The sequence below is a fragment of the Hemicordylus capensis genome, chromosome 5 (assembly GCF_027244095.1).
Source record: "Hemicordylus capensis ecotype Gifberg chromosome 5, rHemCap1.1.pri, whole genome shotgun sequence".
Taxonomy (NCBI): domain Eukaryota; kingdom Metazoa; phylum Chordata; class Lepidosauria; order Squamata; family Cordylidae; genus Hemicordylus; species Hemicordylus capensis.
In genome coordinates this window covers 6,243,317-6,256,783 of record NC_069661.1, presented here as the reverse complement: position 1 = coordinate 6,256,783, position 13,467 = coordinate 6,243,317, and the positions used below count along the sequence as shown (strand labels likewise).

Here is a 13,467-nt window from a genome sequence, read left to right as displayed (position 1 = left end):
TAAGTGCACCCTCCTCTGTCTTTAAAGATGCACACACACACCGTCAAACCACCTTCACCTAGTTCTGTGCACATCCCTAGCAGTTGCCACAAGCTGCTCAGAAGACGTCTTCTGAAAGTCTCCTTAGATAACCACAACAGAGCTAACATTTAGTGCAACAAAACGCTGCACTTCCGCTAGCACAGGCTGGGGCCAGTTGTGGCCCAGGCTGAATCCAAGAGATCCATACCACATTCTACTTCTGCCTGGCTCCATTCACATACAGAAAAGGGGGCATTTATAGCCCCACAGGCCCTGCACAGAGAGTTCCTGCAAAGAGCCTAGATCAGGGGTAGGCAATCTTGGCCCTCCAGCAGTTATTGGACTACAACTCCCATCATTCCCGGCCTGGTTCCAAATTTCCCTTGTTGGTCAAATCTGATCTCAGTTATCACTTTGCGATGGAGATTTCTTCCCTTTAACCTATATAAACACAGAGAAATATCACCATCTGCTTTGAATTTCTACTCTGCATGCATTGCTCACTTGAGTGAGTTATGGAGACTGCACAATTATGGGATGATCAGGTTGCAGATTCATTCATCAGGAACCAAAGAGACACGGTCTTGTGTCCACGGCCTCAAACAGCAGGGGCTGCTCTGCAAGTGTGATGAAAGATGTGTCCTATTGCTACTACAGGAAGACAGTTGCATTAGTTCCTCAGATCCCTGAAGCTGGAAGCCATGCAGCTACCCAGCCACTCCAGACTGTGTACATGGTATTTTGCATAGCTAGCAATATTAAACTGGGATGTCCACACTTTCTGGTTTTGAAAAAAATTAACAGGACAGAGCCAGGAATTGGCAGGGCCCCTGTTCAGACACACACATCCCACTCTCCAGCCAGACAGTGAGTTAAAATATTTACAAAGTCCATAAAGGGAACAGCCACCAGCAGCTAACCGCGGGTGCCAGTTTGAAAGGGTGTATTCTGTTTCCCAAAGAACACCATCGATTCATTGCAGGGTGACTGCATCAGCAGCAGCCAGGGTTTTTCAACACAGTTTGGCTAAGAGAGAAAATATCTTGACCAATTCTGAAGACTGCCAGTTACCAGCAGAAAAGGGCACCCCAAAAAACCCAGAATGCAATTGTGCTAGGGTTGCCATGACCCCCAGAATTTAGGGTAGCCCTCGGATTTTGGCTCCTCCACCCAGATTTACACGGATTTCAAATGCACTGCCCGGATTTTACTCTGGATCCGATCACATGGGAGGGCAGAGGAGGAAGGGAAAGCATCCAAATCTGTCAAATAAATAAAATGCAAATTGGTTGCCACATAATTTGCAAATTAGGCCACCCAGATTTGGGAAGCTTGACTCTGGCAACTCTAAATTGTACTGTATTTTTTCTTCCTGCATAGTCTAATAAGGTTCAGGTGAGTTTGCTTTCCCCCTTTACCTAGAGCAAAGAGTTTATTTCATTTAATAAGAGATCTTGCAAGAGTTTGTTGCCTTTTCCGATAGCATGTTGTGATGGGGGCAGGAGGGTTTGTTGTAACAGTGTTCAAGCAGGGCGAGCGGGGCATGAACAGCAGCTTTTCAGTGCCATTTGAAGAGTAGAGCTATAGCAAGATACATGCATCTGTTCAGCCCTGTTGGTACACCCAACCCAAAGTCATTTTTTTGTTTTTATAAAAGCAGTTGCAGCGGGAGGGGCTTCAACTGAAGAGGTAGGGAGAATCCCCCCCACTTCTCTCTCTCCTTAAATCATACGCATGCACCCCATCCTGCTACTAACCACAGAGTGGGGAACTGACAGGCAAAATGCACAATAAAATCGTAAACCGCCCAGAGACGCAAGTTTGGGGCGGTAGAGAAATATCTTAAATAAATAAATAAAATATTGCTAATACACTCTTACAGCAAACAATAACATTCTTGATGTATTGCTCTCTTCCACAAAAGCTACTTCCTCTCTTGGAGTGGTTACAAAAATGTGGAACACCTGTCTTGTGTGGACCAAATAGGTTAAACAAACACACACACCTGGAAAAGTCAGTCAGACTGGTATGTTCCAAAAAACAGACTCTAGTCATCATATATTAGAGCAGAGCTGTTTTTGGACTACTACTCCCATATTCCCCGACCAATAAACAGGGATTCTGAGAGTTGTAGGACAACATCTGCAGAAGGATCTTGTGCATTTTTATGCGCTCTCTCTCACTCACACTCACCATCCTAGAAAACTGCAAGCTCCTGTTTCTTCTCACACACCACCCCTTAGATCAGCCCCCTCCTCTGAGGGGGGAGAAGTGTCACTTTTAGCAAACTCCAGCGGCTTTTCCATTCCAAACAGCTCTCTGTACCCAGAGACCGTTCCCATTTGTCACAGGGCCTGGATCCCCAGACGCTGCTAGACTGCAATGCCCATCACCTTCTTGGGGTTCTGAAGTTCTTCAGATATTTCCTTCTTATTTTATTATAATAGCAAAACCTCTCTATGAATTGCTAAAGAAAGATGCCCTATTTGTTTTGTGAGTCTTGCCTTTCTCATGAGTTCCTAAAATCCCCAGTCACAATCACCAGCAATTTTTCACACAGGGCTTTTATTTATCTATCTATCTATCTATCTATCTATTTATAAAGCCCTTTAGCTCACATCTCCTCTGGAATGGAGGGGGTGAGTTCACATATCGGGCAAATTTACCCCGAAGTCCCTGTAAAGCTATCGGGGAGAAGCACTTCACACACAACTCAGGTTGTTCACCATGCATTAGAGTGCAACCCAATTTATACCCAGGGTAAAAAAAAAATCCACTTTCTGTATCAGGGTTTTGGAATAACTCTGAGTTCACAGTAAAGCCTCACACACAAAAAAACCAGTAAAGCCTGCTGTATGGAGAACTCCCAGGCCATTGTGGGGATGATGGGAGTTGTAGTCCCACAGTAGGAGAATACCTTCATTAGGACCATATAAAATGTCACAGAGTTATGAGCAAACTTTCATGTTCTACAGAACTCTTCATCAGTCTGAATGTTAAATTAAATAAAACAAAGGAGGGAGAGAAAGGAAGTTGGATATGGTAGGAAAGTCACAAGTCAACAATTTGCAACCATCCTGAGATGAACTTTAGGAAGCACCCAATCTTAATTTTATTAGCCCAAGAAGTGCAGGACAGATGTTTGGTTGTACGAAGGGCTACAGGAACAAAGAAGGAGTGGAGTCTACTTTCCACTACTTTTAACATGCTGACTCATACCCAAGATTGCTTCTCATTTTGCTGTAGATTTGGTTTGTATCCAACTGTCAGCACAAAGCTTACAAAGGAGCATTGCTTATACTTTGGCAACCATCTTGAAACAGATTGGAGAGGATAAAGTGGGCGGAAAGCACTCTGATGGAGTTCCCCAGAACTCCTCCCACATGCTGTGAATTTGGTTTGCATCTGGCTGTTAATGCAAAAGTTTATAGGGTGGGAGGACACCCAGAGACATGGCGATTTCACAACCCTTCTTCCTTTCAAAGCTCTCCCCCCACCCTTTTATTTTTAAAATCCATTTCTGCATTAAAGCCTCCTGCTCTCCATTTTAAGCGCATTATGAAGGACTACTGACTCCAGGGCTTCAACCCCAGCTAACCTTCCCCCACTCCCATTGCTTTGCTTATTACTAGAAGTTTCCTTTAGAAAACTAGAAGTAAGGAAAACTTTGCTCACACTATGCTTTGTGACATTTTAGCTGCTCTACTCAAAGTACTGCATATGCATTTTGTTGCACAACAGCCCAGTAGAACTGGCCAGTGTTATCTCCATATTGCTAAAAACACGGCCGCTCCACACCGTAAGGTTGCTGCAGAACCAAAATCCAAACAGGGAGCTCCCCAGCATATAGTTCTGCCACAATAGGCCACCACAAGTATCCTACACCGACATTTTCAACCAAATCACCCCTCCTAAAATTGCATCAAAGGGATTTGCATGCCTGTAGGCCTGGGCCTTAGATGTTCAAGATCCTTATATCCCAACACGATGAAAGCAAAAAGCTATCCTACCCCATATAAAGCAGTATCTTGAGCGCAGACACAAAGTCAAAAGACCCATCTATATGGCAGAGATACAAGCAGAGTAGACCCAACCAGAGAAGGCTCCAAGCCAGCCCTATTGGGACAGAGGAGACTTTTTGGTACTAGCAGGTTACAACCAGGACCCTGCCATTTTGCCTGCTTGATCACAGCAACCCTGAAGGTCTTTGCACAGCAGGCCTCATTTTCTTTTTTTAATGCATTTCGTTCTCCTGCTGGACCAACAGCAACTCTCTCTCCTCCTCACAGCCTGCAAGCCATCCCAGTCAAAATAATCATAAATACCATTTCATACTTCTATCCTACCTTCTTCAACAGGCAGGAGAGTGCTCCCGCTCTGTGTCCTCGCTGGATCAGGCTTCATTTTTCCCAGGATGCAGCACAGCTCAGCACGTGGAAGTTAAAAAAAAAACACAACACAGCTCACTTTCTCTGCCATGTTTTAAAAGCTGAAGGGCAGGAAATGATGTAGTAGTGGAAGCATGCTATGCAAAGGAGAGGGAAATGATCTCTACAAGTTATTGCCGCCTGCAGCAAATAGCAGGGAATGCTCTGCCCCATATGTCCGTGCCCACAAAGCATTACCTTAAGAAAGGGGTTCTCCAACTTGGATCCCCAGATGTGTTGGGGATGATGGGAGTTGTAGTCCAACATTGTCTGAGGGCCTCAGAGTCCCACTTTAAGGTGTTATTATCATCAACAAGGGTGTGTGCATTGCTCTCTCTGGGACTCCTCCTCCTTCACAGAGTAGTCCTGTGGTCTGGGGCCAAACTCACTCAGGAAACGGACACGCTCAGATTGAGCTCTTGAAGGGACAGCAGATAGCTTGCAATAGTTAGCATTCAGATAACTGCAGAAGATTGCGAAGGGAAGCATGTTTCCAGCTGTGACGGGTTGCTTCTGGAAGCTTCCAGGAGTTTAGCAGAAATTATATCACACGCATAGGGTTGCTAACACAGACTGAAGCTAATCTTGGGGGCTTCCCCTTCCCCACACATTTCTTCTTCTTCTTCTTCTACTAGGGTAATAGCAAGCTTCACAATAGCAAGCCATTAAAATGCCCACAACTGCTTTCAAGGATCACTTGGAAATGGAAACCAGTAGTAGTGGCAAAGTGGTAATTCTAATCACAAGTCCCTTGGAGAGAGAGATTGATTGATTGATTGATTGATTGATTTTTGGAAAGCCCAGCTGAAACTGTGTAAAGTCAGGTGATGGCTTTAGCAGAGCTAATTGTCATCTCATGATAGCAACTGAGTCTTTAGCTTTTAAAGAGCAGCTATTTGATTTTGCTTCTGAGAGACTTGGATGGTTTATTCTCTGCGCCCTGCACCCGCCCAATAAAAGAAATGGGGTTGATATGAGTGGTTAAGAAAAGCAGACAAAGAATTATGGCTGGTCCTTTGCAAGAAGCCTGCTGTGCAACAGGCTGATTTCTGCTAGGTATACAAGAGGACCCTGATCGCATATAATCACCCGTCTATAATTGCAGGATTAAGGCGGCAATCCTTAGGACACTGACTTGGGAAGAAGGCCCACTGAGCTCAGTAGAACTTACTTCTGAGTAAACATGTTTAGGCTTGCACGGCATGTTGGGGGCAGTTGAGAGGGTGGAGCTGGCAAAGCGGGCATTAATGGTAACGCAGTTGTTTGAGGAGATGTTATTGCATGGCTTTCTTCTTATAAAGCAGGGGTTCTTAACTGGAGAGTACCAAGGTTCTTGGCAGCCCAGGGACAAAGTTTAGCCAGGGGGCCTCCATCGGGCACTCAAAGTGCACAGTGCCCCAGAGCCCCAAGCCACACCTCCTGTATCTGACATCAGATGCAAGGGGCGGGGCAACCTAACCCCACCAAGCCTCCCCCCTCCCCATTTCTTGAACTCACCATTCGGTGAGCCTTTGGGGAGGGTGGCCACCACCGTGCCAGCAGCAGTGCCAGCTCGACAGCGCAGAGCTGAGCCGGGTGTTGGGCCGCGCGGGGTCACTGTCCTCCTCCACCAGGGGTGGCGTCGGATCGTGGCCAGGCAGCCCCTCCTCCGGCAGCTCCTCCATGGCGGCCGGGGGGCAGAGCAGCAGTGATGGGCGGTCTGCTGGCAGGAGGAAGTGTGGGGAGAGGAGAAAGGAAGCCCCAACACGCTTCTTCCAATTGCGTGGGCACAAAGCGCCACGTGCCCCAGCAGCACCCGGCGTGGAAAGGGTGGCAGTGGCAGGGCACACCCCGAGGCTTGTGGGCCCATTGTGGGCCCCCTGACCCTCCAGGCCTGGGGACATTTGTCCAATGGACACTACACTCATGGTCCTTAAACATTCTGCACCTACAGACTTTCCAGATCCTCAAGTATTACCCACAGACTCCCACCCTATTTATATATTTTCATAAGGCTCCAGTAAAAATTAAAGAAAGAATATTTTAAAGAAGCTTATTCTTTTTAAATACCCCTCCTTTTGGTATTTTCACCATATAAAAGAATGAAGTTGTCAAACAAGAATAGTCGTCATCATCAATTATGTCAAGTGGTGTATGTTATCTTTGTATATATTAAGGAGTCTTTTTGTTTGGCTTTTTAATAAATGAGGATGGGTTCCAATTGTTCTGTTTTCTTGTGTGCTATTTTAGAACTTTATTCTGACTCACCAGGAAGCAGATTACATGCAGGGCAGCAAAGATTTTCGACAGACCCCATAGACCTACCCTCTGCGTCCCCACCCCCAGGGCCAATGAACTGGGGGGCATGTAGACGGGACAAATTACAGGGGCCGGGCAGTCTGGAAGGGGGCCCGGGGCCCAACTATGTTGCATATGTTTTTGTCTTGCCTCCTGCCACCACCCCGCAACCGCCCCACTGCCGCCACAGGGCTGAACTGCCAATCTTTAAAATAATTCTAGTCGCCACGATGTGCATGGCACGGGATGGGCCAAGTACCCCACTGTGGTGGCAGTGGCGGCTTGTGGATTGGGAGCAGCTGCTGAGCCTGAACGTCCGGCCCAGCGGCCCTTGAGAACTACAAGGTGCTCCAGCGCCCCTGCACAGTTTGAATAGAGCATCATTTTCACCAAGGCCCGAACCCGCTCTCGGTGGCCCTGCCACCACCCCTGCCAACTCCAGGGAACCCTGTTATAAAGTGACGACCCTGGCTGGAGAATGTAGGCCCCAAGTTGACTTTTTATCTGCTGACCCTGACAGAAACTTTATTGATGGAGTTCCTTCCCATATCTCCACACCACGAGAAGCTTCACTTGCGTGTGTTAAGGTCCTGTTTAAAGCACAAGAGCAAGACCATTAAAGAAAAAGAGAAAAGTGGTAATCTTGTACAGGGCTCAAACCTATAAGCTCCCCAAAAGTTGGGTTCTGCCAATCCTCCAGGAGTGCCCTGGAATCCTGTGCCATCATTGGGATCCATCTCAGGAGGCTTTTAGTTCGAATCTCCTCCAGAATGGAGTGTGCCAGTCCACATATTAGTTGCATTTACCCCAAAGTCCCTGCGGGCTATCAGGGACCAATACAGACAGGACTCTGTTTCCCCCCAAATCGAGGCTGCATATTCTGGCTTAGCCCGAAGTATGTCCAGCTTTTAAGAATCCTGTAGTTTCAGCAGCTTTTGAAAAGGCCTGGTTTTGGGTCGCCACCCAGTGAGCCAGTGGCAACTGCAACCAGACTTCCCCTGATGATCTTAATAAGTGGCGGGGTTCATGAAGAAGGCATTCTCTTGAACAGCCTGGACCTAAGCCGTTCAGGGCTTTATAGGTCATTACCAGCACTTTGTATTTTGCCTGGAAGCCTATTGGCAGCCAGTGTAGTTCTTTCAAAATGGGACCTCTTCGGTTAACCCTGGAGACCAACCTAGCTGCTGCATTCTGTACCAACAGCAGTTTCCAGTCTGCGTACAAAGGCAGCCCAACACAGAGCATATTGCACTTCTTCAAGTCTGGAGGTCACCAGCATATACACTCTCAACAGCAAACCTGGAGATTTCAGGGGCTCACTGTTGTGAAAAACATTGGGTGGTGAGGAATCTCCAGAAATGGCTTCAGTCAAAACTGGCAATCTTCAAGCAAGTTTTTGAGGCAGACAGCCGTGTGGCAATAATGATGATGATGATGATGATGATGATGATGATGATGATGATGATAAGAAGAAGATTATTCATAAATTATAAATTGTATTTGTTAGTCACCCCATAACAAATTGTTCTCTGTGTTCTCACAACACAGCATTAAAACATCAAATAAAAACACATAGCACATTCAATCACAACAGACCAAAGGAGGGGGGAAATACAATACAAAGCAATTACAAACTTTTCTTTAAAAAACAAGTTTTAAAAATCAAATTTAAAAATAAAAATTTAAAAGGCCTGAGTGAAGAAAAAGATCTTTACCTGGAGTCTAAAAGAACAAAGTGAAAAAGAACAAAGTCAGGCGAACCTCATTGGGGAGGCTATTCCATAACCCGAGTGCAACCACCGAAAAGCCCCTCTCCCTAGTAGCGTCACCTCGTTTGGCAGGGGCACCCAGAGGAGAGCCTCTGAAGAAGATCTTAGGGTCCCCTTCAGGGGGAGTGCAACCCAATCTAGAACAGGCTGAACATAATTCACCCAGGCAGAGGAACCATCTCACCTGTGTTTGATGGAAAAGAGAGAGCCGACTGAGTGTCATCCACATACCGATGACACTTCAGGCCAAATCTCTGGAAGGCCTCTCCCAGCGGTTTCTTGTAGATATTTCATATAGATGTTAAACAGCATAGGAGAAAGAATGGAACCCTGCAGAACCCCAAAGCCTAATACCAAGGAGTTGAGCAGTAATCACCCAGCACCACCACAGGTCTTGAGGTAGGAGCGGAACCCCCTCCAAGCAGTGCCTCCCACACCCAATTCGGCCAGCCTATCCAAAAGGAAACCATGGTATCTCAATGGTATCAAAAGCCGCTGAGAGATCCCTGAGAATTAACCTCTCTCTCTCTCAGCACAGGTCATCCCACAGGGCGACCAAAGCAGTTTCTGTTCCAAAGCCAGACCTGAAGCCTGACTGAAATAGATCTAGATAATCTGTTTCCTCCAAGAGTGTCTGGAGCTAGTCAGCCCTTACACCCTCAAGCCCCTTTGCCCATTGCCCCCTGAAGCAAGTTGCCACTTGCATGAGCAGCACATCTGTTGAAATGTGTACATAGTCACCCCCCCCCCTTTTAAAGCTGGAGAGAGACAGTTGCTCTTAAGAGAGTTTATTTATCTTATTATATTTATATACTGCCTGATATGTGCATCTCTAGATGGTGTACACAATTTAAAACACTACAGATATAAAACAGAGTAAAACGGTTAAAACAATTTCACAGAATAAAAAGTTAAAACCATCTCATGAGATAAAAACAAGTAGTTTGAAATTAATTTTTTTTTTTGCATTTTAAATTTTTATTGGATTTTACAATAGCTTTTACATTCAAATTACATTCATTGATCTAATTCTACACATAAGTAAATATTGACTTCCCGCTTGCCTATCTGCACAGTTCACAATAACTTTAAAGTTTAAAATTAATTTCAGTTAAAAGCCTGAGAAAACAGGTGTGTCTTGAGGGTCTTCCTAAAAGCAAACAGAGAAGGAGTTGCTCTTATTTTGACAGGGAGCATATTCCAAAGCCCCGGAACAGCCACAGAGAAGGCTTGGTCCCGAGTCGCCACCAGATGAGCCGGTGGGGAACCATAGCTGGCATTGAGAGTAGAGATAGTGAGTCAGGGTCTCCCTAACTGTTCTACCTGTCTCTACTCTTTGACCCCTGATTGGACTCCTCAGGTATTTCCTTTGAGAGTCAGATCCCCTTCCATTCCTCTTAGAGAGCAGATGGAAACTTCTCTCTCCCCCCACTACCTATTCAATATGTAGCCTATAGATTAAGATTAGGTCTTTCCTATCCAAAGTGTACTTCACCAATAAAACTACTTAGTATTTTGATCCTACAAGAATCTCCATGTGTCTTCTCTAAATAGCTGCAACAACTAAACTCTGCATTCTACTTTGTCGCTGGAGTGGGTAGCTTCTTTAGTGCTCTGCTAATTTACCGGAGTAAAAAAAAAAAATTACAACTCCCAACACTTTATAGGTAATAACCAGCACTTTGTATTTCACCTGGAAATATACTGGCAGCCAGTGCAGTTAAAATCTGTGTTATATAGTCCCTTCGGGTTGTCCCAGAGACCAGTCTGGCTTCTGCATTCTGCACCAATTGTAGTTTCCAGACTATGTACAAAGGCACTTAGAGTACATTACAGTAGTCAAGCCTCAAGGTTACCAGTATATTCACTACTGTTTTAAGGTAATTTACCTCCAGAAATGGGTGTAGCTGACCTATCAGCCAAAGCTGATAAAAAGTGCCCCTGGCCGCTGCCTTAACCTGAGAAACCAGAGAGAGGTTTGGATCCATGAGCACTCCCAAGCTACGTACCTGATCTTTCAGGGGAAGCGTAACCCCATCCAGAACAAGCCGCTCTAAACCATCTCTTAGGTCCTAACCCCCACAGTCAGTACCTCCACTTTATTTGGATTCAACTTCAGTTTGTTAACCCTCATCCAGCCCATTACTGCCTTCATGCAGGCATTTAGGGAAGTTATTCCATTTCCTGATGAGGTCAATATGAAGAAATAGATCGGGGTGCCATCAACATATTGATAACACCCTGCACCAAACCTCCTGATAGTCTCTCCCAGTGGTTTCATGTAGATGTTAAAGAACATTGGAGACAATATGGAGCCTTGTGGAATTCCATACTTTAGTTCTCATGTTGTAGAGTAGGAATCTCCAAGTTACACTATTTGGAATTTACCACTGAGGTAGGAACAGAACCACTGTAAAACAGTCCCAACCAATCCCACCTGCTTCAGTTGACACAGAAGAATACCATGATCGATGGTATCAAAAGCCACTGAAAGATCCAAAATGATCAGCAGAACCACACTTCCTTTGTCAATAGCCAATTGGAGATCATTCATCAGGCTGACCAAGGTAGTCTCAACCCTTTAGCCTGCTTGAAAGCTTGTTTGAAATGAGTATAGATCAGGATTTCTCAACGTGTGGGTCCGCAGATGTTATTGGACTTCAACTCCCATCATCCCCAGCCCCATTGGCCTTTGGTTGGGAATTATGGGAGTTGAAGTCCAATTACATCTGGGGACACACACGTTGAGAACCCTTGGTATAGATAATCTGTATCATCCAAAACTGCCTAGAGCTGAGAAGCCGCCACCCACTCAATCTCTTTGCCCAACCATTGAGGATTGGAATCAGGTCTGTAATTAGCTAGCTCTGAAGGATCCAATGCAGGTTTCTTCAAATAAGGTCTAATAATCCTGCCCTCCCTCAGATAAGCATCTATAATATTTACCAGATGTTCTCTGAGAATACGATTACCAGATGAGATAAGCCAAGCTGGGCAAGGGTCAAGAGAACAGTTGTATATTTGTACAAAGCAGTTTGTCCACATCCTCAGGGGTCATAAGCTGAAAGTATCCAATCTAATCCTGTAAGAGGAGTTGCTGGATACCTCCACAGTAGACTCTGCAGTAACTGTGGAATCCCCCACAGAATCAGCCCGAATATGAGAGGTTTTATCCATGAAAAAATCATTTAAGACATCACAGTGAGTGAGTGAAGGTTCCAAGCAGAGCCAGCTCTAAACCCTTCCAAGGCTTCTTGAAAGCCTATTGGATCCAGTTAGCTTCTTGGGTGGACCAACCTAATAGGCCCTTCACCCCTGCAGAGTGGGTTGTGGTTACAAGTCCTACCTTAACTAGATGGTGATCTGTCCGTGACAACGGGGAGATGACAGGAGTCCCCACCCATGGAATACCATCTGGATCAGAGCAAAAGACCAAATTGAGCATCATGTGTTGGTACAGAGACCAATTAAGATAGGCCCATAGTTGTCCTGGCCACTATGAACTCCTGGCCCGCTCTCAACAAGCCAGTCCCAAAATGAACATTGAAGCCAACAACAACAGCCTGGGCAATTCTAATGCCAACTCCACAACCAAGTCCGTCAGCTCAGTTATGGACTCTGCTGGGCAGCGGGGTGATTGGTATACCAACAGAAGTCCCAGTCTATCTTTGGTCCATAGGCTTAGATATACACATTCAATATAGGCCAATTCTCTGACAGGGATCCTGGTTTCAAACAAGTTTAAAACAAATTGAAATGTGTTTGGCAAGCTTCCCTTCTGTTGGTGTACACATTCTCTTTTGTCATTTCTGTTCAAACAGGTATGGCAAGTTTCTGAAGCAAGACAAAAAGCCTTTTTACCAGAGACAAAGTGGATGAGTGTATATATAGCAAGCAGCAATTCCTCTTTCATAGCATCCTACATGCTTTGAAAGTGACTATTTTCTGTCTGTGGCCTTATTGCTCTCGGTACTCTGCTGTTAATGGCAGCCTTTCACACAGAACCTTAGTGTGCAATCGAGTCGGTATCGACTCCTGGCGACCACAGAGCCCTGGTTGTCTTTGGTAGAATACTGGAGGGGTTTACCATTGCCATCTCCTGCACCCAGTGTGAGATGATGCCTTTCAGCATCTTCCTATATCGCTGCTGCCCGATATAGGTGTTTCCCATAGTTTGGGGAAAATACCAGCGGGGATTCGAACCGGCAACCTCTACCATCAAGCCATTTCTAGGTGAGGCTTTTTCTGGCATGGAGGTGAGTGGTGGTGGGGAAATCCAAGGTACTAAATTTCTGTGTGTTGGAGGACTGCTATTAGAGGCACAGGGGTATAGCTAGCAGAAAAGACTGGCAACCTAAATGTGCAGTAGCTTCCATACCCTCGTGGAAACACTTGCACTTTCAGTGGTAGAGACTCTACATGCTGGACTAGATGGGCCTTGAGACGGATCCAGCAGGGCTGTTCTTATGTTCTTATGCATGCAGAAGGTCCCAGGCTCAATCCCCGGCATTTCCAGGAAGGGCTGGGAAAGACGCATCTGAAAGCCTGAACTTAAGGACTGCCACCAGTTGGTGCTGACCATATTTTGCTAGAGGGAGATACTGTATGATCCCCTATAAGGAGCGTGTCTGCCCTTGTGGTTCTGGGGAAGTTGAGTCAACAGCCCACGTTATCTTGAATTGTCAGTTTGATCAAACTTTGCGGGAGAGATATAGAAGTCCTTTTTTAACAGCATACCCCAGTTGTTCTGAGCAGTTCTATTTGCAATTACTTTTATCAGACCATTGGATGTAGTATCTTAACGTGGCAAAGTATTGTTTTCTGGCTAACAAGACTAGGATAAGAAATGTTAAGAAGTGAGATATGGGGTTGGATTCAATTAAATTTTAGATTATTATAATGCATGGAGCCCTCTGTTTTATGTAATGGATTAACTCAGGCGTTACGGTTCTGTTTTATGTTTTAACAGTTTA

General features: G+C 45.5%; 1 protein-coding gene across 6 annotated transcripts in view; it reads right to left on the bottom strand.

The window, feature by feature from the left end:
- The window catches only part of SLC4A11 (solute carrier family 4 member 11), a 265,118-nt gene extending 259,995 nt beyond the window's left edge, over positions 1-5,123 (bottom strand). For 2 of the 6 annotated variants that reach the window (XM_053256946.1, XM_053256947.1), the window contains exon 1: positions 4,368-4,627. In XM_053256946.1, the coding sequence (XP_053112921.1) occupies positions 4,368-4,425 (58 nt within the window). In that variant the 5' untranslated portion in view covers positions 4,426-4,627. The other 4 variants (XM_053256951.1, XM_053256953.1, XM_053256952.1 and 1 more) reach the window with 4 other exon arrangements.
- Between the last annotated feature and the right edge of the window lie 8,344 nt (positions 5,124-13,467).